This window comes from Onthophagus taurus, chromosome 1 (assembly GCF_036711975.1).
Source record: "Onthophagus taurus isolate NC chromosome 1, IU_Otau_3.0, whole genome shotgun sequence".
Taxonomy (NCBI): Eukaryota; Metazoa; Arthropoda; class Insecta; order Coleoptera; family Scarabaeidae; genus Onthophagus; species Onthophagus taurus.
The window spans coordinates 24,560,212-24,587,913 of NC_091966.1; the positions used below are offsets into that span (position 1 = coordinate 24,560,212).

A 27,702-nucleotide genomic window follows, 5' to 3' on the forward strand; every position below is an offset into this window, starting at 1 on the left:
ATACACCACTAACACACACCAAACGACAGCAAGATGTAACGATGACATCCAACAATGTCATAACAGCATTGGTCAGACGAGTCGGATCACCTATTAGTTGCACAGCCGAGCATACATCCAAGAATTCATGAAACAGGTTAATAAATGGATCACGTTCAGAAGATCGATGTTCAGGTCACCCAAACAAAAAATGTTTTCGGTTTCAGCAACACAAGTAGTGTATACTTTCTCAACACTACTCAAAAAGTCTCTACAATTAATGTGAGGCGATCTGTATATCCCACCGACAAAAATAGAGGACTTAGGAAAGAAAAATTGAAGCCAGACCTGCTCAATATCACCACCAACCGCAATAGGTTTATAGTCATATCAAATCTGACAATTCAATAACCATCAAATCCAAAATCGTACTCAGTATTTGGATTCAACCATGTTTCGGTCAAAACCAAAACATCAAAATGATTATCACATAATATACTTTTAACATCTACTAATTTAGGCAAAAGCGATCTGACATTGAGATGTGCAAGGCGTATCAAATGCATACAAATAATAAACTAAAGTTATTCTATATACAGCCAAATTAACAAAAAGAAAAAAAAACAAAATAAAGAACAAAGAGAGGCACGAAATACCTAGTCTCCACTCCGCCGTAACCACATACAGCTACATTTAAGAAGTTTATTCATTTATTTATTTTAATTTTTTTTTTCCCTTCCTCAATCAACTCAGAGCACCCTAATTTATCCAAATCAGCGAGCGACTTAATTTTAAATTTAATGCCATTCTTGTTCACAAAGATGTTCTCATCCAAGGACCAAACAGCTCTGTAATTAAATTTTTTCACCGCTTCTTGATACAACCGATGGCGCACCTTCGTCAGATCCTCCACAATTGAGATATTTTTACCTTTAAGCAGTTTCCTGTTATGCATGACCATTCTTCGTTCTCGATAGCTCACAAATTTAACGAGGATAGTTTGCGTACCGTGTTTCGTGGGTTAACCAACTGCATGACACCGATCAATCAAATTACGCACCATGTTGATGTTCAAACTGCCGTTAATCAGCTCAAGAACTTTATCTTCGACTTCACTAGACTGGCACTTTTTTAATCCCTTTATACGAACATTAGATCGCCGCGAATATTGCTCAAAATCATCGCATTTTAAGGTCAACTCACTGTTTTCATGGTTCAACTGCTCAACACGGTCTTCAAGGAACCTGATTTTTTCGGAAAAAACCCGTTCCACTTCCTTAGAAATAATATCTCGTAGAATATTTAAGAAATCAACGTCTTTAATAATTTCGATCACACAAGATTTCACGAAATCTTTTTTCTCCTGCGCTGCCCGAGTCTTATCAGCCATCGTGTAAATAATAAACAATATTAACTTCCCCGTCACAAACAAAATACGGCGGAGCGAAACAAAGCACTCCTCACTCAGCCGCCATACTTATCTTTTTATATGAATATATAAATTTATATATTCATATTATTTTATATATGAATATATTATGTAAAGAAACTATTTAGTATGCTTTGTTAAAATCAGTTAAAATATAATAAAAATAAGAGTGTGAGATATAACAAAATTAGAAAACAAACGAATATAAAAAACACGTCACTTACGTTTTATAAATTATGTACAATTATGTATAATTTATTATTATTATTATTAATATTTGTTGTAGTAGAGAACACAGTACATTCAATCCCAGTAGAGGCAGTGGAAAAATGGACATGAATTTTATAGTTTTGAAGATGGACGTTCAATACGATTAAGAAATAATGATGAAAAGAATAAAATAATTAGAAAATGGATTAGAGTGATGCCAAAACAAAATTATTGCTGCATCTCTATAAAGAAAAAAAAAACTTTAGTTGAAGAACGAAAAATAAAAACTTTAAAGAAAATGTAGAGTTTGATAAGATACATTACATCTCCTCTCCAAGTAGAGAACAAGTGGAAGAGTCTTGAAAGAGGCTATAAAAACAAAATTTTAATATCAAAGAAAGCTGGAAGATATTTTATCAAAGCGTCACTCTATACAACCCATTTGTACCTTAGAGAGCTCGACAATAGGGAATATCGTTGATATTATGGGAAAAAAGCGAAGACAAGATTGTGCAATAGTAGCATGCATTGAAGATGAATTGCAGGACCTTCGAACGTTACGGTTCCTGAAGCCGAAAGATGTTTTACACCAACAGTAAAAGAACCTCCAATCAATTTAACTGAACGAGTAGTGATACAAGAAAAAAACAGAACATCAGAACATCATTTCTGTTCCATCCCAGAACAGAAATCGGGATCGTACCACAAATAGTGAATTAAGTAAAATAAGACAATTGCAAGAAGAAATGTTTAAATTTAAAAAGGAAAATGAAGAAAGAAAATTTAAACAATTCAGTGAATATCACCATGTCCAAATTATTTTATTTTTACCTCAGTGCAATAATTTCTTATGGTTGCCCTCACGTGCTTGACAACGCTATAAGAACATTGATTAAGTAATTCTACATCACTGTCAGATGAATCGCTACTAAAAAAAAATTATGCAATGTTTTCGCGACTATTTCGCTGACAATCTCCTGTTCGTCCATTTCAAATATACACTTTTTTTGATAAAAATCTGTTCGTTGCGACCACGGTTTACACACTTTTCTGACCTGCACTCAGTTGACAAGACATTGCACTTACTTACACTTAATTGCACTATGACGTCACACTAGTGCCATGTCGTGCAGAGTAGTGCAGTCTCAACGAACAAAGCTATTGTTAGAATAAACTTAAATTAAAAACATTGAATGTCGTTTCTCTTATTTATAGAGAAACCCAGAAGTGTTTTTTTAATAAATTGATCACTTACAACAATAAAAATTATCCCATTATAAAACAACATAACCTCAATTAAAAGTGAAGATACCAAAACTTTCTTGGTGCCTGAAGAGCTACAAGACGCAATACTACATACAGAAATTAGTACTACGAAAGTGTTTGCTAATATCAAGAATACATTTAAAAAAAAGTACCAAATCAGAAGTGTTTGGATTAAAGTGACAGATGAGTTAAAACAGACATACTTTAATGAAACAGAAAATATGGTTTTTGAAAATCAATATTTAGAAAAAACAAATCAAGAAGAAAAACCTCTTGCTGCAGATACAACTAATTTAGAAGATCCTGTTATAAAAATTTTAGAAAAATTAATTGATCAAAATGAAAAGAAAATACAGTATACAGGTGTCCGGAAATGATGTGTACAATGGGACGTACCTTGACCAAAAATACCAGGTGACTATAAATTAGCCACAACTTCAAAGCTGGCTTTCTCACGAACCGTGCATTCGATTTTGATGATTTTTTTTGATGGAAAGGTTGATTCTTCTGTAATAATCCTGCGATAGAAATTTTCATTCAGAATTTAATTTGAGCATATACGGGGTGAAAAAAATGAGACGAACTTTTTTCTCGAAATTTTTAACAGAATGTGGGGTGCAGCTACTACAGCAGAGAGTATTACCTGGAATCAAACGGTAGCCCAATGTTTACTGAACATTTTATTTTTTTTTATTCACTCTATTATCTCTGTTACTAACGAAGATGCAGTATTTTAAAGCGATCGCCTGTGAAAACAAGATGAGTGACAATAGTAGCTGATGACCGTTTTATTGTTCAAAGCAATCGCAGAACAACAGCTGTAGAAGCTCGGCGTCGTCTTCAAATGGTGCATGTTGTTGATGTCAATGAGAGAACAATTCGCTGAAAACTTGCTAGAAGTGGTCTGGCTGCAAGAAGGCTGCCGAGGCTGCTTCCAAGATATCGACGAGCACGTCTTCAATTTGCGCGCTTACATGTGAATTGGGAGATCGAGCAATGGAGGAAAGTCCTTTTTACGGATGAGTAGTGGTTTTGTCTACTATCACCCGATGGTCGGGCGCGAATATGAGGACGTTGAAATAAAAGATTTGTGGACTATACAATTATGTACCGCAAATGTTTCGATGGTGGTTCTGTGATGGTGTGGCCGGGAATATCCAAAGAAGCCTATACAGATTTTTAATCTTTGTTAAAAGTAGCGCCTTAAATCACTGACCTTAAAAACAAAAACTGGGCACCCGAAACAGTTTTGCAGAAGCACTTACATTTTCTTAGAATTACAGAATTGCGTACGTCTTTCATTATTGTAAACATCTATTCTCAGTTCTGATATGCTGTAAAAACAAAGATAAATAAACAAGAAAACAAATTTAATTTAATGTAATAATTAATAATAACACGAAAATTAATACCGTGTGTGTCCCCCACGAGCCAAAATAACGTCATTTAGTCGACGCGGCTTCGAAATGATTACGTTCGTAATTGATTCCTGAGGAGTTGCGGCAAACTCTTCTTCAAGAACAATTCGTAACTCCTGAAGGTCCCAATGATGTTCGATAGGGTTAAGGTCCGGGCTGCACGCTGGCCACTTCATTCGTTCAATACCCACCTCATCAAGATATTCGCTAACCACAAAAAAAAAATACCTAAAATGGGAATAGCGCACGACAGCTTCTTGCAGAATATCTTGGATATAACGGTAGGCATTTAGCGAACCACCATGGAAAAGTACTCTTTCTGAAATTGTGCAGGTCGCAAACCTTTCATTACGACGTCCCCACACTCGTTCTCGACCATCAAGTGACTGGGGACAAAATCGGGACTCGTCAGTGAAGAGCACCTTACCCCATTGTTCCATTCCCCAATTCATATGTAAGCGCCCAAATTGAAGAGGTGCGCGCAGAGGAGCCGCTGTCTTTTGGCAAGTCTTCTTGCAGTCAGATCACTTTCAGCAAGTCTTCGACGAGTAGTTCTTTCACTTACATTAACCGCACGCACCATTTGAAGACGATGCCGAGTTTCTACAGCTATCATTCTACGATTCCTCAGTGTTTAGAACATCGGTCATCAAAATTTCCTGTTTCCACATATCGGAACATCAGTTACTATTAACGGCATCTTCAACAACTGTCAATTTACTATTCGAAACAACTGACATACGCTACCTAACGCGCCACCTTAGATTTTTATGCTTGTTTGTCTTGTTTTCACAGGCGTTCGCTTTAAAACACTGCATCTTCGTTAGTAACAGAGACAATAGAGTGAATAAAAAAAAACAAAATGTTCGTAGTAAACATTGGGCTACCGTTTGATTCCAGTTAATACCCTCTACAGTAGCATCTGCACCCCACAAGGTATTATAAATTACGAGAAAAAAAGTTTTTCTCATTTGGCACCCCGTATATGCTCAAATTAATATCCGAATAAAAATTTCTATCGCAAGATTATTACAGAAGAATCAACCTTTCGATCAAAAAAAGAATCATCAAAATCGGATGAGTGGTTCGCGAGAAAGCCAGCTTTGAAATTGTGGCTAAATTTTAGTGGCCGGTTTTTTTTCTGCCGGTAGAAGGCTTTAAAAAAAATATTTTAAAAAAGTAAATCTTAATATATGCCGCGGAGGTTTGTTGGAATTTAATTAAAGAAGCTGATGAGTGAAAGCTGTTAACTAAATGTTATCTCTTCACCTTATATTAACGTGTTTTTGAATTCGTTCATTTTTTTCTGGGAAATTATAAAAGATGTAAAAAAAATTTCAAATAATAGTATATTAAGTATCTAGAACGGTAAATTACTTACCGTTCGTGATGGTTATAACATTTTTTGCACGATCGAAATGAATATAAATAATAATTAATTTACTAAAATATGTTGACATTTGTAATGATTTATAAAGTAGGTAAAAAATTTGAATTAATTCTGTTGTCCTGGTTTTATTTACAAAAAAAAACAAATTGTGTGATTTGTGAAATTGTATTGTAAACAGTGCTTACAATAATATTAAAACTTAATATAATATAAATTATATAATAGTTATTTATATTACAAGTGGGCTAGAAACATAATTACAGTACGAGTGTGGAGTGTGGATCACAGGAGTACTGTAATTATGCTCTAGCCCACGTGTGATATACAGCATTTTATCTATGACTGCTAAAAATTACTAAAAAATCAATTTCTTTAAAAAAGTCTATTTGACATTTATAAAAATATTTTGAAATGATTGTTGACAATTTTGAATTGTCAGTTTCAACAACATGTTTACTCATCTGGAATAAGTGTTTTGAAATGTAAAACCATAACAATTAATGTTTATAATAAATAGTATTGTTTCTCTGTAAGTAGATAGCACTTTTTCGTTTGTATTGTTGCTCGTTTCAATAAATTAAGTCTGTTCTGATTAGGCTAAAAATGCGTTACGTAATGAAATCAGTGCGGTAATGAACTTCATTACGTAACTCAAATCACCTCAAATGAGTGCGGTAATGATGACTTATCCAAGCAGTCGTAGATAAATTATAATATATATTACTATATAACCAAAATTAGTGATTCTGAGAGTGAAAATGGTGATGATATAGAAAAAGCTTGGAATATTGGACGTTCGGCAATAATTCCCGAAAAATCTAGGGAACGTTATGAAATGACGTACCAAATTTTCAAAAAATGGTGTGGAGTAAAGAATAAAAATACGAGTGAAAAAATCTTGTTGGCATATTTGGTCGAAAGAAACGGAAAATTAAAAGCTGCAGGTAGTTTATGGGCCGAATACTCAATGTTGAAAGCGACAATTTTTTTACACGAATCCATTGATATATGTTTTCAACATTAATTGCCTTTCTAAAAAGAAAAAATGTTGGGTACAAACCTAAAAAAGCTAGTGTTTTTACCAAGGATGAAATGTTTAAATTTTTAATTGAAGCACCAGACGAATTGTTTTTAATCCATAAGGTAAATTTAGATTACTTGTAAAAATACGAGGATATATTTCCGACAATGCATTTTTTTAGGTAGCAATGATATCAGGAGTAGCGGGAGCATATCGCAGAGTAGAGTTATATAAAATGACTATTAAAGATATAGAAGATCGTGAATCTTTTATTATTATAACCATTCCAAATACAAAAACCAATATTCAGCGCACATATACTGTCATAAATAAAAAAAACGAAAAAATTAATTATTTCAAAATTGTTCGGAAATATATTAAACTGCGGCCAAACAATGCAAAGTCGTTGCATTTATTCCTAAATTATCGGAATGGGAAATGTAAAAATCAGGTAGTCGGTAAAGGTACTATTGGAACTTTATCATCGAAAATTGCTGAATACTTAAAATTGGAAAATGCAGTTAATTACACTGGTCACTCGTTTCGACGTACTTCAGCCACATTATCAGCCAATAAAGGTGTAGACGTTTTAGGACTAAAAAGACATGGAGGTTGGAAATCTTCGACTGTGGCTGAAAGTTATGTTGAAGATTCTCTTCAAAACAAAAATCAATTTGCAGAAAAGATTCTACATGATGATAATGAATCGCCTTGCAGCGTTTCTGATAATATACTACAATCGTCAGCTTATGCTTCTACATCACGGACGTTTTCTGTTGATACAAATACCGAAAAAAGCAATATTTCAATTTCTATTTCTAGCTATAATAACTGTACATTTAATTTCAAATAATAGTTATTTATATTACAAGTGGGCTAGAAACATAATTACTGTACGAGTGTGGAGAATTGCACGACGAGGTCGTAGACCGAGTCGTGTAATCACACGACTCTTACAAAGTAACATATAAAATAGCCAGATATAAAAAGGCTCACACCATTGGTGAAGACCTTATTCTGCCAGCTGCGATGGAGATTGTAGAAACTATGTTTGGAGATAATTTTGCCAAACAATTACAATCTATACATCTTTCAAATGATACTGTTGCCCGCCGAATTGGTGATATAGCCGAAGATGTACAGCACCAGCTTCTTGAAAAGTTGTATGACAAATTGTTTTCGATCCAGCTTGACGACGCAACAGATAGCAATAAAGACGCTCATTTAACGGCCGATGTTTGATTTTGTGATCGCATATCGGCAGTAGAAGAACTATTTTTCTGCAAACCTATAGAAGTCAAAGCAACAGCACTCACTTTATTTGATATTTTAAATGATTTTATTAATGAGGCAAACATAGAGTGGAAGAATTGCGTTGGAATATGCACCAATGGTGATTCTACAATGTCTGGAAGATTCCAAAGCTTACAAGAACTTGTGAAACAAAAATCTCCGCAATGTGTTTGGAACATAAAGGCTCTGGTTTGCAAAGAAATGAGTCCTGGTCTCAACATTGTGCTAACGACGGTTGTAACTGTAGTAACTTATATAAAAATGAGACCCGTAAAATCAAGAATTTTTAATGCACTTTGCAAAGATATGGGTGCAGAACATTCAACGTTGCTATTTTATTGTGAGGCCATCGCGTGGGAAATTTCTACGTGTTTATGAGTTAAAAGAGGAAATTGCCACTTTTCTAGGAGAGGAAAACCGCCTGGAAGCCAAAAAGTTTCGAGATGCTTTATTTGTGATGAAATTGGTTACATATTCGAGAAATTATTGATTCAGGGTATTGAATCTACAACTCCAAGGAGCAAACACGCACATGTGGGATAGCAGTGATAAAGTTAGTGCTTTCTGTAGAAATTTGGAGCTGTGGAGCAGAAATGTAAAACAAAAAAAAACTAGAAATGTTTGCAAAGGTGAATGAATATTTCAAAACATACAAGAAAGAAGAACAGTATGTGAAAGTTGTTTTTGTTATAATAGAGTCATTTAGCCATGTTGGCACAGAATTTTGAAAATATTTTCTTGCTGACGACACATTGGCAGCAAGTTACGAGTGGGTTAGGGATCCATTTCGAACTACTCACGAAGGTCTCTCAACTGCAGAAGAAGAAATCTTCATAGACTTTACTGCAAGCGGCAAAATTTAGTAATGGAGAGAATTTAGTAATAAATCTCTCTTGAATTTTGGACTGGATTGAATGATGAATTTTCTCCACTGAAAAGAAGAGCATTTCGTATATTATTACCATTTTCAACATCCTATCTTTTTGAAGCCGGATTTTCTGCGGTGGCTGCTTTAAAGACAAAATATAGGTCTCGACTGAATATAGACCAAAGAACTGAGAGTGGCTATTTGTAATATAAAACCTTCTTTTGAAAAACTTTGCTGTGCGAGACAGGCCCAAGGGAGTCACTAATAATTATAATCATTACAGCTACTTTTAATTTAGTACTGATGAGTCTATTATTAGTTTCATTTGGCATTTGACAGTACCTGATACAATTATATTTATAGTAATTAAATGCCTAGGTAATAGTATGAGTGTATTAGTTTAAGCGTGTACTGTACTTACTTCATTTTTTGTAATGTCAGAATGACATTAATTTTTTATTAGTAATTATCTTTTTTTTTCATTTTGATGTGTTGGCGCCTCCCATGTAGAATTATGACGCCCCCCTAGGGGGGGGCGCCCCACAGGTTGAGAAACGCTGTGTTAAGGTAAGTTTTGAAAATATATGATCAATGTTTGTGGTGATATTGTTATATGGAACAGTTTTATAATTCTAAATAACAGAACAAAATGTGCTTGCTCCAGGCTATTTTGTCAATTTACCGGTTTACGGATAAGCACATGTACCAGTGCGATTAGAAAACTTGATTAAAAATAAGGTGTTCAAGTACATGTAACCAGCAACTAATAGTCAAGTGTAGTTGGAACACTAATATGTGTTACACTTGCTTGAGCGACGACTTGGTCAATTAGATCAATTAATTACTTTCTTAACATTCATTAAAATTAATTAATATAAATTTATCTTATATATACGTCTTATTTTTACCTTATATCTATCTAATTATTATATTAAAAGATAATTAATAATTTCTAACTTATTTGTCTAATATTTAACAATTTCCATTTCTTTTAAAAATTCTATAAGTTTTATTGAAAATTGTGAAATTAATTCCTCACTCAACTGCTGTTTGGCTTCAGCGCAAACTTTATCAGTGCTCTTTTTTAAATCAGCACTTCTTTTTATTTTATAATAAAAACTGATATAATCCAACCAAACGTCCACATCCGTTTTACCAAATTGTTGGATAGCGTTTTTGTAGACTTGTTCTAATTGTGCCATGTTAATATTGATTTGTGAGAGTTCTAATTCAGCCATTTTACTGTGTAATTGTTTAGAAGGAGGAAGAAAGTTCATCATATCTAAATAGGAAGCACGTGCAACGGTTATGCCTTTTGTTAAGAGGAGGTAATCAAGAAATCGCGGTCGTAATTTTACACTGACTTCTCCTAAAGATTTACATCCGACTTTGTACAGAGATATAACTTGATCTTCGTGACCCATTAACATTTCGTATCTGATCATTTGTAACCAAAGTGGATATGATTTATCTTTTAATTTCATTAAACCTCGATGGAATACATCCCTCATTAAAAGAGCATCTTGGGTTTTCATTGCTCTTTTTAAATATGCGCACCAAACGTCAGGATTTTTTGGAAACATTACTGTTCCTAAAAAAAATCAATAATAAGTTAATAATATTAATTAATTTACATAATAAAGAAAATTAAAATGTATTTTGAATCATTTATGTTTTAATATAGGCAACTACTTTTACACCGCACTCAAACCACATAAATTTCATTTCCCTCCAAATTTTATAACCTCAAAAATTATTTTTTTTAAGTTAATTAAAATGGATGAAGATGATCAATTATTTGCAGAAATCGAAGCAAATTCCGATTCTGATAGTAACATAGAAGATGTTCCATTAACGGCAGCGGAAGTAATTAAATTAATGGAAGAAGCTTGGTTAAATGAAAAATTTGCTCCAGAAATCCTTCCAAATAAATTCGATATAGTGGAATGTTTATTAGGTCAGATAAATTACATGCAAGAAAATTTGCGTACGTTAAAAAGTACTGATTTCCAATTAAGTATTCATCAAATGGAAGTAGATCGATTAAGATTTTTAGTAAGCAGCTATCTCCGTACCAGATTACATAAAATAGAAACGTTTGTATTTTCGATATTAAAAAGTGAACAACAAAGAATTGAAAAAAATGAAGATACTTATTTAACTGAAAACGAAATGGAATTTGCGCAAAGTTACAAAGAAAGTGTTGAACAACATTTTGAAGAAACTTTACAGAATGTCAGTGGAATTGCTAATGATGAATGGAAAAATATGCCTGTTGAACCTAATATTCATAGTTTTGTATTTTTGAAATCAAAAGTTGATATTGAAGGTGTTATTATTGATGATGGGACAGATGAAGATGGAGATTTAATAGATTTTAAACAAGGGTCTCAATCAATTATTTCTTATAATAGTGTTTCTAATTTAATTAAAAATGGAGATGTTCATTTAATTTAATTTATTTAGAATAATTAAGCTAATAGTGAATTATGATTATGTATTTTTAATATTTATATTCATTTTTGAAATATTTTGTTGAACTAAAGATTTTAAAAATTATATACAGGTGTTCATAATTTTATTACACATGAGTTTCTACTAATAGTATCTAATAGTATATTAAAAAACAAGTTTCGTAAGACACGCTTGAAATGTACGAATTCAAGTTAAAAGACGAGTGGCGAAGCCACGAGTTTTTTAATGAATGAGTGCTTTAAGTCTTATGTATGTCTTATTAGCGTTTTTATCTTTTTTTTTTAACAAAAATAAAATAAATTTTGACAATGTAGGGAAATAGGCATGTAGCAGTTGATTACACCGTAACACTTGAAAATAGAAATATGAATTGACAATTAGAAATTGTGAAAACACAAAATGTATTCACCTGAAAAAAATGTTTCATGTACACCTAAAATAAGAGAAATTTCTCACAGAGTTCAATGTCCTCATCATTGTGGACCTTGTATTTGATGCTAAGAACGTGTTTAAACATCCATAGACAAACATTGTCACATTGACAACTAGAAAAATTAATGACCCAATGTCACCAACTTGAACTGGTTCCATAAAATGTTACTAAAATCTAATTACAGCATCGGATGCTGTAAGGAGTCTCATTACAGCACCCGTTTGAGTACTGTAATAGCTTTCATTATCGTGGCGAATTACAAAACAAGTTGGAACAACTCTCAAATCAAAATCAGGACATGCGATTATCTCATCTTTTTTCAATATGGAAGCAACATTTTTGATGATGGGCTCATGTGAAAGGTAACTATACCGAGTTCCCTAAAAATTGCAACACCTAGAATTTGTTGAACGATTTTATTGAAATTTTCGTCAACAATGTCTCATTAGAACAAACATTTAAAAATTGAATAAAATCTAGCTAGTAGTTTGGTTTTTTTTTGTTTTTTCCTTTGGACTTAGTAACAATAAATTTGAAGAAATAAACAAATCTGTGCGTAACTAACTGTTAATTTTACAAATTATTGTTCCCAATTTCCTTCTGAACTTGGGAACAATGCCAAGAGTATGTCAACAACAAAATCTTTCCCAAATCACTGATTTTGAGCGTGTTATTATGCCGTATTATTGGTATGAGAGAGGCAATACGACGTCGCCCTGGATCTGAACGTACCGGCAGGACTACAGATCGCGAAGACTTTTGGCCAGAAGAGACAGATTTTCCACAACTCGATCAATTGCAGGTCTTATGGGCTGCGTTTAGGGCTTGCAATACCGGACCAAAATCTCAATACCGGTATTCGGTAATCAAAATTTTTAAAACCAGGATACCGGTATTAATATCGGTATTACTATAAAAAAAGTTTACTCAGTAAATTACAATCACTAAATATATCTATTTGTAAGAATTTTTCCCCTCTGCGTCGTCACCTCTACTAACAACAGGTTAATTACTACTATATTTTTAGATTGGCAACAAAGCATAAGATGCAAAATCTGAGAAGATAATCAAAAATGGAAAGATATTAGGAATCTGTACAAAGTACCAATAAACTCAAAGGTCTCAATACCATTATTGTTTTGTTGTTTTTCACTTGGTAAAGGTTCAACAAAGGTTCAACATCACTGCCGCGTAAAAAAATGAAATTACACTTCATCATTTGAAGCTCTGTGGAATTCTTTCCAATTCCTGCTTTGGAATTTTCTGGAAAGGTGCAGATTCAAGAAAGAAACTTTAACATAATGGCTCTTGGTAGATTATGAGACTTATCATACTACTATTATACTTGGTGGGACATTACACGAATCAAACTGACCTGAAACACCATTATGGAGCAAAAACTCCAAAAATAGTTGTGTGCAGATAATATTTTATTGTTGGCTAGGTATGACTAATTTATTGAACACGAACATTAAGATGTCGTCATCAAAGGTTGAGTCTTCGTTATCTTCAACATTCTGTCAGAGTGTAAAATGATATTTCTTGTAGATGGTATTCACACTGATCAAAAAATGTCACTTGAAAAAATGAGGTTAGTACGGACATAAGATAGATAACAAATTTCTGTTTAGTCAACATCATTTTCCAGCACAGCTTTAAACAAACACGGTCGTTTTCAATCGGTCGCTTCCGGCTAGCATTTTTTTAATGAAACGTCAAAAAATGTCACTTGAAAATTTAAACTTGGAACGGACAGAAAATAGATAACAAACACGAATCCTCTACGTCATTTTCCAGCACAACTTAAAACTAGCACGGCCGTTTTCGAAGACATCGGACGCCCCCGGCCATCGAGGGCGCTAAATAAAAATAATACCGAAATACCGGTATTTTGCCATCAATACCGGTTTTTAATACAGCACAAAAATTGTCCGGGATCCCGGTGTTGCAAGCTCTAGCTTCGTTCATATCGTCCATTTTTATGTCTTCCTCTTACACCACATCACCGTCTACGCAGGCTAGAATGGAGCAACAAAAGAGCGAATTGGGTGCAAGCATGGCATTGAATTGTGTTTAGTGCCGAGTACCGATTTTACTTGTGGACCCGCGATGGTCGTAGGAGGGTCAGACGGATGCGTGGAGAACGTAAAAATCCAACATTTTTTGTGGAACGCAACACAGTCCTCACACAAGGAATGATGATATGGGGTGCAATATGTTACGGTAGCAGGTCACCCTTGGTCTTCATTGATGGCAACTTAAACACCATTCGTTATATTGCCAGTGTGCTAGAACCCGTTGCGCTTCCATATCTTCAGGGGCTGGAAAATCCCATTTTCCAACAGGATAATGCGCGCCCTCATACAGCAAGGACTACAGCACGTTTTTTGGAAGAAGCTAACATTGCCTGCTCGGTCACCTGATTTGTTGCCCATTGAACATGTATGGGATGAGATCGGTAGGCGACGGGGTAATTTACCACACCCTCCAGGTAACTTACACGATCTCCAGCTACGGACTCAAGAAGCATGAGTTGATATACCATAGGCAGCTATAGATCACTTGTTTGATAGGCTGCCACGTCGCGCCGTCTACATGAGTGCATTACAAATCGTGGCGGAGCAACTCATTATTGAAAAAAAACTTATTAGTTTTTGTTCTTTTGTTTTCAAATTTTAATCGTTTATTTGTTCTAATGAAAGACATCGTTGATGAAAATTTCAATAAAATCGCTTAATAAATTCTAGGTGATGCAATTTTTATGGAAGTCAGCAAGGACAGTAGAATCTAACGGAAGTCAGTATATTTTCAGATGACAACGCGACAATGACATTTTAGCATTAAAAAATGAAAATAATATCTCAAATAAAATCTCAATGTTTCTTTTTACCATTCTTATTTGTTTCTACCCTAATATTTTATTTAACATTTAGACTTTGTGATTAACATCAAAATGAAGGAGTTTGCTACTTTCGAAGATACAGCCTATGGGTGAGGCCATTGAAAAATTCTCCTCAAAGCCAATCAATCTCCACACATTTTATAACTTTCATAATAAAAAAAACTTATAACAGCAGAAGAGAAATGAAGGTACTATATTTAACAATATAAATGAAAAATAAAAAACAAGAATGAAAAATTGATATAACTATAGTAAAAGTTCCAACTGGTTGCCCTCAACTTCCAAACATTTATGAAATCTTTTTAAAAACGCGGTATAAGTGGCACTCCGAATTTCTTTCGAAGAAAGACATTGAAATACATCACGAACTCGAATTCTTCCTTTGTTGTAATCGGTGTAGCATACACGATCTTTTATACGACCCCAAACAAAAAATCTAATGGAGTGCTATCGGGCGAACGGGGAGGTCGTTTATGGGGTTCGTTGTTAGCTATCCAACGATTCTCAAGATGATTTTGTAAAAAGTTATATATAAACGCACTACTATGAGGTGGAGCTCCGCCGTGCTGATTCCAGTTCAGAGTTAGAGGCTGTCGATAATTTTGGAAAATTTCCAGATATGTTTCGCCCGAAATAATGAATAAGAATTAGAAATAAAATTTGCCCTACAATTTCCAAGCTTACCATTCAAATTTTCGTTATAAAAGTGCAGCACTAGCACACCATCATTTTTTATGGCAGCTAAAACATTAAAAATCCAGTATCCTTGAAATTGTCTTTCACGAAATATGTGTTAGCATATAGGTTAGTATCACTCCAATAAAGAGAGTTATGCCGGTTGAACACAGCATTCTTGTGAAATTTTGCCTCATCTATCCAAACTATTTGTTCCAAAAAATCTTCATCTTCTTAAGTTTTAATCAACATAAAATTCACAAAAATCAATTCTCCTTTGATCGTCACCTGGCCTTAAACTTTGTGCCAATGGGTAAGAATAAGGATGAAAGTTATGCTTTTTTTTTAAATTCTGTGATTGCTTTTCTTAGATATTCCCAAATCTCTTTCAGCATCTAATAACGAATTTTCAGGATACGCTCTGAAGTACCCCAAAACTGTAATTTCATTTTCTTCGTAATCTACGATTGGTTTAACTCTTTTGTGCTTTCCAACAATCTGGGCATAGGGTTCTACAACTACTAAATCCTAAACGGAACATGATTAACACGTTTGATATGTAAACATTTGATGTTTCTTGATGTATTTCTTTTAATACGATAGTTTTTGTTTCTTCGGTTTGGTTGCTTCAAACCAAAGCCAGCTGATAATTTTAAATTTACTAATAACCGAGAAAATTTCATTTTTTTCAAGTTTCTACGAAAACCGTACATTTTAGATATAAGGATGTAGTTCCCTTATTTTTCGGCGTACAATACTATGGTGAAGGAAAAAATTGGGGTTGCCATTTAAAAAAATGAAGTTTTCGACTTCTCGAGATAGGGAAATTCGGCACAAATTTCTGACCACTTGTATAACTTTTTAAAAAACTTTTCAAGGGTTATGTAAGCTATGGGTCCTCTCTGTGCAAACCCTGAGAATATTTGGCCGGACCCGAGTGTAATTTCGAAAAATTATTTTTATTATGAAGGGTTGCATCTGCCAAAATTTTCGAAAAAACTGAAATAATTCAAAAATGTTAAAAAAGGAACAGAAATAAGCCATGCGGAGAGAGGAGGGTTTCGTCCAATCGGAAAAGATGATCCTGGTGTGTGTTCCAGAGACAGGATGGCGCGCCTGATTTCTTTATGTAGGTAAGATAAAGGCGCGACGTACTGTCTAGCACGCACCATCTTTCCGATTGGAGGCAACCCCCTCTCCCCGCAGAGCTTATTTCTATTTCTTTTTAATTTATGATTCGCGAAGATATCGATCTCTAAAGTGAGGGACTTTGACTTTATGTACGGATAGTAGATATTATTAACATAATACCACTTATTGTTATCAGAGACAATATGACACATTTTGTGCATCATGCAGAAAAACCTTTAGTTACACATTTTTTGTGCCTACACTTTCTACTAACGGCGAAACCTTTTATAAATATGCCGTAACACTTGTAATGCCATATTTTATAATTCCTGCTACCATAACGACAAAACTGAAATCTGGCAACCTTGCTACGAAGTAAAATGATACAACGATACAACAGCAAAAGACTTGAACAGGGTGACTTGAAAAGAAGCTAAATGAGTTGAAAACTTGATTAAAAAGCGAGGATATAATAAATAGTCGTTCCACCTATGCAGTGGCGGCGCTACGGACAGGCGAAGCAGGTAGCCGTCTGTAGCGGCCAAAATTAGGGGCGGCCGAAATCACGTTCCTCTAAGGCAGGGGTCGGCAAATAGTTTTCAGTGGGGTCCCGATTCGGTGTAAAATTTTTTATGGAGGTCCAGAAAATTTTTTTCCTATGCAGGTCATTCGAAGTGAACACCTCCAAATACTTCGTAAAAATGAAGTTTGTGAGGGGTGTGACTTAACGGATTACTGCGCATCGAAGGCGGTTCTTATTTCTTACATTTCCACGTCTCTTCCTAGATTTGACAAGCTGTATTTAAGAATATTTGGCGGTCCGAGATTCGAACTTCCCCGGTCCGTATACGGACCGCGGTCCGCCTGTTGCCGACCTCTACTCTAAGGCATAAAAAACTGATATTAATCACGACTATCAGAAGTTATTCTTACACTAACCGAATAAATTGCCATTTAGAGGAAAATTTGATGTACTCTTTGAAAAAAATAACGGGGTGTTAGGTTTATATCAGTGGTGTCCACTAATTTTTGATCAAGATCGACTTTTTATATAAATGTCTTGCCAAGATCGACCGAAGGGTTTAAAATCTCTTTTTACATTTTAAAACTAACCTTCCTTTTTTTTAGCTCTGCGGCCTAGATATAGATATTTCAGATTCATGATTTTGTTGGCGATCGACTCAAAACGGCTTCGCAATCGACCTTGTGGAAACGACTGGTTTATATGATCCAATCCTTAAAGAACATCTTCGACATATAACGTCTAAAGAGAGACAGGTTCATTATCTTAGTAAAGACATACAAAATGAATTAGTAGGTTTATTGGCAGAAATGACTAAAAAGAAAATTATAGAAGTGGTAAATAATCCGAGTTTTTTTCTGTAATTATGGAAACAAGTCCCGATATCAGCCACAAAGAACAACGTACATAATAATTCGATTTGTTAACACCGAATGAAAGAATATGTATTTGGTGGAAGAACATTTTGTTGATTTTATTGAAGTAAGGAGTCGGTCTGGCATCTATATTTTTAGACACAATAAAAGTACTAAGTTTAGACATTTACAACTGTAGAGGACAGATTTACGACAATGGAGCCAATATGAAAAGTAAGAATAACGGACTACAAAAACATATTTCAAATATAAATCCGAGAGGGTTATTTGTTCCTAGCTCCTGTCACTCTGTTAATCTTGTTTTAAATGATGCGGCAGAATCAAATATAGAATCACTTATAGATGGTCTATTCTTGTCAAACATCTGACTAATTTAACATTATACTAAAGTAGAAGCAAGCAATATAAACTCCTGGACAAAATTAACGCACCACTTACATTTTTCCAATATTTTTTAATTAATGATAAGTTGTAACTTACAAGCTATACTGCTAGTAGCATATATATATACTATCTCCTATATCGCTGACTAAGGCAGCAAAAGAGTGTAAACACTAGAGTGCAGATATATATATATATCTGTCTCTGTCGTGCCCCCGTCTACACAAGAGACATGCGTGAACACGTGGTGAGTACGCTTTTATCTTATTGGACGGTGAATTAAAAATTAATAGCAGCTGATGACCTTGATGTTTATAAAACACCAAATAAATGTTTGACATAAACATAACCTAAAATCTAAATATTTAGTTATGTATATTATAGGTTTCATGTAACTCCCCAACATACCAGCTGGCTAAACATCTTGCAAAGATTTTGTCCCCCTTTACAGGTAACACGGAATCGTATGTCAAGGATTCTACACATTTTGTGGAATCGGTAAAAGGTGTAAAGCTGGATGCTGGGGATATGTTGGTAAGTTTCAATGTGGAATCCCTTTTTACTAGGGTACCAGTTAAGGATGCTGTAGAGGATCTTCGCCGAAAACTCATTCCGGAGGGTTTACCAGGATACGTGCCAGATCTGGTGGAGTATTGCTTATCGTCGACGTATTTCAGCTGGAAAGGAGAATTTTACGAGCAGTTCGAAGGCGCAGCCATGGGATCTCCACTATCGCCAGTTATAGCTAATTTCTACATGGAATTATTCAAAGAGGACGCTTTGAAGAAGAGCCAGTGGAAACCAAAACTATGGCTCCGATATGTGGATGACACGTTTGTGATATGGCAACATGGTCAAAAACGGCTCCAAGAGTTCTTGGATCACTTGAACTCTCAACATCCTATGATTAAGTTCACCATGGAAACAGAAACTGCCAAAAAACTACCTTTCCTAGATGTGTTGGTCACCAGGACGACAAATGAAGATATAGAACTTGGTGTATACTGAAAGAAGACCCATACCAACAGGTATTTACAGGCATGTTCACATCATCATCCCCAACAGAAGAGGTCCGTGATCCGTACATTATTTCAGCGAGCAGCGAGACTATGTGAAGGAGAGAACTTGAAGAAGGAGCAACACTTTCTACGAGGCGTGCTGCAGAAGAATGGATACACTTCGAGGGACATCAACCAGGCCATCAAGCAGCGAAAGCAGAAAGAGGACACGGTAAGTACAAAACCACTTGGATTTATCTGTCTTCCCTATGTTTCAGATGTAACGGAACGAATTGCTAGGCACCTCAAGAAGAACGACATCGTAGTGCGGTACGGCACGGTCAGCAAAATTCGGAACACACTCCCGATAGCCAAGGACAAACTAACTCCATTAAAAGGAGCGGGAGTCTATCGACTATCGTGTAGTTGTGGGAAGGTTTATGTTGGCCAAACTGGACGCAACGTCGAGTGCCGCATCAAGGAGCATGAGAGGGATGTAAGGCTGAAGAAGATCCAGCAGTCGGCGGTTGCGGAACATTGCCATGTAGAGGGGCACCGAATAGACTTCGAACAAACAAAGGTGCTGGCTAGGGACAACAGATACTACCAAAGACTGACAAGAGAAGCCATAGAGATTCACCGACATAAAAATAACGTCAACAGAGAGGATGGCTGGGAGCTTAGCAGAACATGGAAGATGGTGGTGAACACGAAGACCTCTTCCCGCCTCACACCGGACGCGACGCAAATAATTATTAATTAGTTTGTAATTAGCGTTAACTGACTATTAATTAGTTTTTCCGACTTATATATAGTTACCGATTTTTTGATCTCGTCACTTCGAACCAGTTTCTGAAGAAGGTTGCAACATGGCATCCGAAACGTCAAACCTTTTATTAAAAGACGCACAGCAAAACCCCAAAGTTTCTAGTGTTAGTTCTAGTTTTAGTTCTAATCTTAGTTTAATTATTATTTGTTAAGAAAGTGAAGAAAATTTGTTAAAAGTAAAGAATATAATGTTTAATGAACAACCTACATAAAGTTGATATTTAAAGCAATATTCAACGTCAATTTCACACAAAAGTACATATATTCTAATTTATTTGATGCATCTACGATAATTTATAATTAAAGTCAACTATCTACAATAATTGCATTTCAAAGCTGCATAAAATACGCGCGAAACACTTCAAACTCTTTAAAATTTACGATTCGCGCAAGCGCCTTCGCGACATGGGGGCACGACAAAGACAAAACATATATCATTCCGTCTGCTTTTGATGGAAACGCTCGCCACTCATTGCTTAGATAGGGAGTTAGCGATATAGGAGATAGTATATATATGGCTAGTAGGCTATGGATACCTAGTTTTTAAGGTTATAAACCGTAGTTAAAATCGCTTTTGATTAAAACTCACGTTTTTTTTTGAAAAAGTTACGGTTTAAACAATTTTTCTGTAAGAGTAAAGTTTTTTTCGTGTGGGTGATTTTCACATAGGTGTTTACAGTGTAATCTACCAATGAGAAAAATGAATAACAAAAGAAATTTATCGGTGGAAGAGGCAGTACGAGCATCAACTCTGCTGGATGAGGGGTTCTCGATGCGTTATGTTGCCAATGTGTTAGGAAGGAATCATTCCAGCATAAGTCGTATCATTAGATGGTTTATCGAAACTGGATCTCACATTCGAAGATCAGGGCAAGGACGAAAACGATGTACTAAGCAAAGGGATGACCGTTTTCTGCGAGTATCTGCTCTTTGAAATCGGACAATCACTAGTAATGTGTTAAAAAGTCAGTTATTAGAGGTTCGTAATGTTGCAATATCTCTCGAACAATCAGAAGACGTTTAAATGAAGCCGAATTAAAGAACAGGAGACCAGCAAAAAAAAGCTGTTATTTACCAGAGAGCACAAAGTTCAAAGATGGCATTTTGCCCGAAATTGATTGGTCTGTTAATGATTGGAAAAAGATTTTATTCTCTGACGAAACGAGGGTTAGCTTAAAATCTCCGGATGGACGTGAGCGTGTATGGCGAAGACAAGGAAAGAGATTTGTAAGTTGTAACATTGCTCCACGGGTGCCGTTTGGTGGCGGCTCTGTAATGTTTTGGGGAGCCATCTGCTTCGACGGTCGCACAGCGTTGGTCCCTATACGCGCGAGGTCTATGAATGCGGATTAGTACCTGGAAAACATCGTACTTTGACACGTAATGCCATTTGCTCCTCTTAGGCCCTACTTTTATATTCATGCAAGATAATGCACGTCCTCACGTGGCTAGACAGGTTAACTACTTGCATGCTGCTAATATTCAGTTCATGGATTGGCCACCTAACAGTCCCGATCTCAATCCCATAGAACATTTATGGGACTATCTTAAAAAAAAGGTCCGTGGTCGTAGACTCCCACCTGCCAACCACAATCAGCTGCTGGATGCAGTAATTGAAGAATGGGACAATATTCCCCAGGATACAATTCAAAATTGTAATTAGTTGTTTTAGGAGTAGAGGAGGACCTACAAGGTACTAATGTCACACTGGATTCTTTCATTCGATTGTTTAAACATTTTTCATTTTGATTTTCGTTTTTATATCTCACACATTTTCAACAAAAGACGTATTAATGATTTAAAATAAGGTCATGTTTCACTGATTCCTTTTTCAACCAATTTTATAAACCCAATTTGTAAGCTTTCATTCTAATTTGATTTTATTATATTCTTAGTAATTTAATTATTTACGTTTAATAAAGTGGTGCGTAAATTTTGTCCAGGAGTTTATTAGAGATGTTAAATTAACAGTTCATATGCATTACTATAATTTGGTAAATTGTACTTTAACATATTAACAGAGTAAATCTTCTACTACAAAGCCCAAAGTGCCCGGTTTATGCAGCAGTTGAAACAATTGAATAGGTTGCAAATAATCTAAAAAAACTAAGAAGTGATGAAGAGTATCAAAAACTGTTAGTTATAGCGTCTGAACTAGCAAATTCAGTAAACGTGCAACCAAACTTTACAGAAATCAGATTAAGACGTAGAAAACGCAATTTCAATAATGAAACTTTTGACAACCCAATCCGACAAGATTGACAAGATCCGTCACAAAAATTTAAAGTTGATGTATATTTTAATTTACTTGACATAGCGATTCATTCAATAGAGGAGCGTTTTCAGCAGTTGTCCTTATTTAATAATATATTCGGAATTTTGCACAATCTTGCCGACAAGAGGACGTCATAAAGTAAAGTATGAATTTTGAGATCACTCTTACACATAACAATAGAAAAAATATCGATCGTTATACAGGGTGATTCACATAAGAACTGACACAGAGCAGGGACATGTAGAGGACAATAAATTAAGATGATTTAACGTAACTTACGTCTATACTAAGTTGTACACGTGAGGAGTTATAGGCCTTCAAAGTTGGCACTTAAATTTTTAAAAAGTTCAATATCTTCGTAATACATTAAGCTAGAAAACCCAAATTTTGTATACGTTATAATTGGTACATTTATTGGGTACTAATTGGTAGCAAATTGAACTCAATTGGGGCATTTCCAAGGGTTGATTAAGGGTAACGGTACCCTAAATTTTGACAAATTTTTTTAACCTTTTGGCGGATTTAATACATTACTACTTCATTTCATGTGGAATTTAATTCTAAAACTTTTCTTACTCTTATTATTTTTTAAAAAACTTTGTCGTTTTCATAAAAAACTCAAATAACTAAAGACACGTTTTTCGTAATGTTACTTAAAATAAGCGAAAACTAAGTAGTCGGCTATGAAATTGTACGTCAAACTTGACAAATAGGTTATAAAGTTATTTGACAAGGTTTTATAACCTATTTGTCAAGTTTGACGTACAATTTCACAGCCGACTACTGAATTTTCGATGATTTAAGTGGCATTAACGAAATACGTGTCTTTAGTTATTTGAGTTTTTTATGAAAACGACAGTTTCTTAAAAAATAATAAGAGTAAGAAAAGTTTTAGAATTAAATTCCACATGAAATGAAGTAGTAATGTATTAAATCCGCCAAAAGGTTAAAAAAATCTGTCAAAATTTAGGGTACCATTACCCTTAATCAACCCTTTAAAATGCCTCAATTGGTCTCAACTTGTTACCAATTAATACCCTTGGTACACTCATAACTTATACCAAATTTGGTTATTCTAGCTTAATGTATTACGAAGATATTCAATGTTTTAAAAATTTGAGACCCAACTTTGAAGGCCTATAACTCCTCAGGGGTACAACTTAGTACAGAGATAAGTTGCGTTAAATCATCTTAATTTATTGTCCTCTACATGTCCCTGCTCTGTGTCGGTTCTTATGTGAATCACCCTGTATATCCAAATCTTTAATTATCGCTTTGAAAATCCTATTAACAATTCCTGTTAGTGTGGCCAGTGGAGAAAGAAGTTTCTCTCGTTTAAAATTAATTAAAACGCAAATTAAAACGTATCTTCGGTCAACAATGACACAAAATCGGCTATCAGGCCTGGCAATTTTATCAATAGAAAATGATATTGCTAGATTTATAGACATACAAGATGCATTGCGACGTTTTACAAGCAAAAAGGCGAGAATTTTAACAAATTTTCATTTGTTACAACTTGTTCAATAAATAAATAGAAATAAATCAAAGTGCATTTTTGAAAGGACACTTTCTTAAATTTTTATTTAGGCAAGGGCGGCCACATCCATTTTCGCTTGTAGTCGTCAAATCTTTGTCGCCGCCCCTGCACCTATGTGACATACAGTGTGTCCCAGGATAGATGTTACAAGAGATATAATGACTTAAAAATTTTTGAATTTTATTTTAAGGCTGAGGAATTAAGCCCTGCTTGATGTGGAGAGAATTTTAAGTACATTTTCATATTTTGAAAATCAACTCGGCCTTGATAGTGAAGTGAAAATTATTTTGAGTTCAGGTAAAGTAAGCTTTTTGTTCATGATACGGTAAAATATCATTAAGAAAAGTTATTCAGAATGAGAAATTATGGCACTATACAAAATTTCAGAAAGATCCACCTACATTAATTAAACCACCATATTTTAGATTAGATCAAAGTGAAGAAAAAATGAAAAATGCCATGAAAAAAAAAAATGACTTAAGTACTCGCAAATATTGACAAATAAATTGTATTATCCCTCAGTTTTAGTTCACATTTCAATTACTATACAATACTTATGTTATTTAAACTAATATGTGATGGTTCAACCAAAGTAGATAGATCCTTCTGAAATTTTGTATAGTACCATAATTTCTCATTTTGAACAACTTTTCTTAATAAAATCTTTCCGTACCATTAACAAAAAGATTACTTTACCTAAACTAAAAATAGTTTTCCATTCATTGTCAAGGCCGCCTTTATTTTCAAAATATGAAAATATTCTTAAAATTCTCTTCGCACCAAGCAGGGCTTAATTCCTTAGCCTTAAAATAAATTTCAAAAATTTTTAAGTCATTATACCTCTTGCAACATCTATCCTGGGACACACTGTATATTACAGCATAAGATGACGTAATACTGTTGTGTCAGTATAAGAAACGTTTGTATTATTCGTTATTTATTTGCACTTACTAAAACGTTATGTCATTAAACTGGAAATTGTGCAATTACTGTAAGAGAAACACCTTGAATTCGCCCACTTTTTTTACTGACTCTACTTTTATTTTACCTTCCTTTTATAGTTAAAAAAATAAATATCATTACAACACACAATATACCCAATTTCAAAACTATGATGTGACAAATATGTAATAAAAAGAAATTAACCATTTAATGCCCTGTTATCTGAAACAAAATGTATTTATGTAAGATTTAAGCTTACCTCCACCATGCATAAGAGCTTCCATGTCATTTCCATGTTCTTGAAATGCTAACCAAGTTAAATAATGATCAGGAAATTTATAACCCTGCGCAGATGCTTCATCTAAACCTTTTCGAAGCATAGTCATTTTCATTTTTGTAACTGCTGGAATATCTTTTTCCTGATCCACCAAATAATCTAAATAAATTCTCCACAGTTTCCGTTTTTCAGTCCCTTGAACCAAATTCAAACCATCCTGATATCGGCGAATACACTGATCAAACATTGCTTCTTGAGATGTTCTGTTTGGTTTTAGTTCCATATCTAGTAAATCAAAAAATCCTTTCGCCTCTCGTTTGGCAACAATATCCCAAACAATGGCTTCTGATGAATAATTTTGATATAAATAAGTAACAATGCTTTTCTGTATTGGTTGTGTGAAGTCATATTTTTCAATTGCTTGGACTATATCTACATATAAATCACTTGCATGTACTAATCCTTTAATATCTTCAAAATGCTTCTTTAATTTTTCTAAACACACATTTTCTTTTTCCATAAGATCTATTGCTTGAGGTTCAGTTTTTTTAAAATTTCTTCCAACTGCAAGTATAATTTCTAACTCAAATTTTTCTTTTAAGAGGATTTTGCTTGATTTGTGTAAATTTAAACCTTCATTAAGTAATCGATAACCTTTATGAACATTACCAATATCGTATGCATAAAAGCGTACGATTAAATACCAAACTTTATCATTATTTTGATGCAACTAAAATCAAAATAAAAAGAAATATGATTATGTTTAGATACAATTGTATTAAATCTTTTTTTACTTTATACATCATATCAACTGCAGCTTGACATCCATGAAAATATTTTACTTTTCGACAAAAATCAAAACATTCCATCAACAATGTAGCATCGTTCGAAAATATTTTTATTCCAACATCATAAATGTACCGTATGTTTTCAACTAGAGCATTTGTTATTGATGATTTCTTTTCATGTTTTAAACGATCCGTTATTTCCGCCACAATTCTTTTTTCGTAGTTTATACATTCTTTCAAATCTTTACTTGTTCGAGTTGGCCCACGAAGTTTTAACCTTAAATCACGTTTTTTCTCCTTGATATCTCTACAAATCACAACAAATTTAAGCAATTTATTTCAAGTTTATAACTTTATTTTTGTTACGTTAATTCTGTTTCTGAAAAAACTTTCAAAACTCTGATTTCTTCCATTTCGTTTGTAAGAGCTTCATCTGTGAGTAAAGCTTCAAAGCGTTTCCTTTCCATTATTTAATTAATACTATATAACTACTATATACTTTAAAATTCAATAACAAATTTGAAAAAAAGTAGTTTGTCTCTTTAAATTCCTTTAATTAATACAAATTCTTTTAATAAACATAACCTCAATATTCTATTAATGACAGTTGACAGCTGTCAAATTTATTGTACTGGGAAAAATCAAAATAAGAACTGAAATTAATTATAAAATTAAAAAAAATAGTTTGAGTTTTTTGTAAAAGACAATAATCGTGCTTTATTAATATAATATTTCTAATAAAATCTCATTTCAGGCTTGTTTACGTATTTTTAAATTTGACGTTATATAATTTGTGTTTGAGGTTATGTTTTAAGTCCAGACAGGTTATCAAAAACATGCAATGATAAAACTGTATAGTTCTACGTTAAAAAAACTCTTAAATAAGTGGCCTGGAAAGAAATATTTAGGCGAATACCGATTTTTACCCCTGTTTTTCTTATTAGGTGCTAGCTTAGAGTTTTCTATGATAAATTGGAGAGTGGGACAAACTAATTTCTGTAAGATTTTCTCAAAAAAGCTCGCCAAAATATAACCGATCTCTTTTATGTTTGTAGATTCAACTTATAAAAGAAGACAAGCAAAAAATATTGTTGAACACGAATTACACAGTTAATATTCTTCAGAAATGCCAGCTGGAGTTTCTTGGCCACGCTACCTAAAATTTTTTACAGCTGCAATGTTATCCATGTTAGCAGGATCACAAGTAGTTCATATGTATTATAAACCTATGGCAGATCTTGATAAGTATATAGAAGAAGAAAGGAAGCACCATAAATTATAGTCTTCATTTATGTACAGTCTTTAAATTTTATTTGAAAATATGTAGATACAATACAAAAACATTGGCAGTGAATTAAACAAGTTGGTTTTCTTATATTTGTTCTCTTCATTTGTAACGAGTGAGAAAAATTACAATGAAATATAAATTACAAAATGACTATGTACAAACTGAGGAAATTTTGATGTTAACTAATGCATAAAATAAAACATCAAAGTATTAAAATTATATAAAAATGCGCAAATTAATAAAAAATTTAATAATTTCATTAATTTTTACATTAAAATTTCCTCAAACATTATTTTCTTTATAAAGATGTAATTACAAAACAAGAAATACTTATTTCTTTCACTTAAAGTGGTAATTCATTAGCGAGTGCCAGTTGTTCACTGTACTCCTTATACAGTCTTTGCCATGGCAGTTTCATCTTTATTAATGATAGGATTTCATTCAAAAGCTTCTTTTTAGATAATCCCTAAAAATACAACAATTAGAATAAAATATAT

At 33.9% G+C, this 27,702-nt stretch overlaps 6 protein-coding genes across 7 annotated transcripts in view; 4 read left to right on the plus strand and 2 right to left on the minus strand.

Annotated features, from left to right (window-relative positions):
- The first annotated feature begins 3,105 nt into the window (after positions 1-3,105).
- Positions 3,106-8,384, plus strand: LOC139429578 (zinc finger BED domain-containing protein 5-like). The gene is made up of 3 exons (XM_071195438.1): positions 3,106-3,239; positions 6,434-6,636; positions 8,074-8,384. The coding sequence occupies exons 1-3, from the start codon at positions 3,106-3,108 to the stop codon at positions 8,382-8,384; spliced, it is 648 nt and encodes a 215-aa protein (XP_071051539.1).
- On the minus strand, positions 6,956-26,529 carry LOC111419855 (U3 small nucleolar RNA-associated protein 6 homolog). The gene is made up of 4 exons (XM_023052731.2): positions 26,284-26,529; positions 25,924-26,224; positions 25,112-25,859; positions 6,956-10,465 (listed from the first exon to the last, which is right to left on the minus strand). Exons 1-4 carry the CDS (start codon positions 26,382-26,384, stop codon positions 9,840-9,842), a joined length of 1,776 nt encoding a protein of 591 aa, XP_022908499.1. The 5' UTR covers positions 26,385-26,529; the 3' UTR covers positions 6,956-9,839.
- On the plus strand, positions 10,602-11,433 carry LOC111419856 (DNA replication complex GINS protein Sld5). The gene has a single exon (XM_023052733.2). The coding sequence runs from the start codon at positions 10,651-10,653 to the stop codon at positions 11,329-11,331; it is 681 nt and encodes a 226-aa protein (XP_022908501.2). The 5' UTR covers positions 10,602-10,650; the 3' UTR covers positions 11,332-11,433.
- On the plus strand, positions 26,510-27,292 carry LOC111419858 (sloth 1). The gene is made up of 3 exons (XM_023052735.2): positions 26,510-26,613; positions 26,672-26,915; positions 26,973-27,292. The coding sequence occupies exons 2-3, from the start codon at positions 26,759-26,761 to the stop codon at positions 27,029-27,031; spliced, it is 216 nt and encodes a 71-aa protein (XP_022908503.1). The 5' UTR covers positions 26,510-26,613; positions 26,672-26,758; the 3' UTR covers positions 27,032-27,292.
- On the plus strand, positions 27,044-27,292 carry LOC111419859 (sloth 2). The gene has a single exon (XM_023052736.2). It carries the CDS (start codon positions 27,044-27,046, stop codon positions 27,197-27,199), a length of 156 nt encoding a protein of 51 aa, XP_022908504.1. The 3' UTR covers positions 27,200-27,292.
- LOC111419861 (histone cell cycle regulator-like protein) overlaps positions 27,206-27,702 on the minus strand; it is a 29,230-nt gene continuing 28,733 nt past the window's right edge. For both annotated transcript variants that reach the window (XM_071198810.1, XM_071198811.1), the window contains one exon: positions 27,206-27,671. In XM_071198810.1, coding sequence (XP_071054911.1) covers positions 27,549-27,671 — 123 coding nt within the window. In that variant the 3' untranslated portion in view covers positions 27,206-27,548. The remainder of the gene's footprint in view (positions 27,672-27,702) is intronic.

Excerpts from the sequence above, each read along its gene's own strand:
- LOC139429578 (XM_071195438.1), top strand. The coding sequence starts at position 3,106 with ATGGTTTTTGAAAATCAATATTTAGAAAAAACAAATCAAGAAGAAAAA. Across the intron at positions 3,240-6,433 it reads CAAAATGAAAAGAAAATACA|TGATTCTGAGAGTGAAAATG; the intron begins GTATACAGGTGT and ends AACCAAAATTAG. Across the intron at positions 6,637-8,073 it reads CGGAAAATTAAAAGCTGCAG|AGTGGAAGAATTGCGTTGGA; the intron begins GTAGTTTATGGG and ends AGGCAAACATAG.
- LOC111419856 (XM_023052733.2), top strand. The coding sequence starts at position 10,651 with ATGGATGAAGATGATCAATTATTTGCAGAAATCGAAGCAAATTCCGAT.
- LOC111419855 (XM_023052731.2), bottom strand. The coding sequence starts at position 26,384 with ATGGAAAGGAAACGCTTTGAAGCTTTACTCACAGATGAAGCTCTTACA. Across the intron at positions 25,860-25,923 it reads CAGTTGATATGATGTATAAA|TTGCATCAAAATAATGATAA; the intron begins GTAAAAAAAGAT and ends TTTTGATTTTAG. Across the intron at positions 10,466-25,111 it reads AGCTCTTATGCATGGTGGAG|GAACAGTAATGTTTCCAAAA; the intron begins GTAAGCTTAAAT and ends GATTTTTTTTAG.
- LOC111419858 (XM_023052735.2), top strand. The coding sequence starts at position 26,759 with ATGATAAAACTGTATAGTTCTACGTTAAAAAAACTCTTAAATAAGTGG. Across the intron at positions 26,916-26,972 it reads AGTGGGACAAACTAATTTCT|ATTCAACTTATAAAAGAAGA; the intron begins GTAAGATTTTCT and ends TTATGTTTGTAG.
- LOC111419859 (XM_023052736.2), top strand. The coding sequence starts at position 27,044 with ATGCCAGCTGGAGTTTCTTGGCCACGCTACCTAAAATTTTTTACAGCT.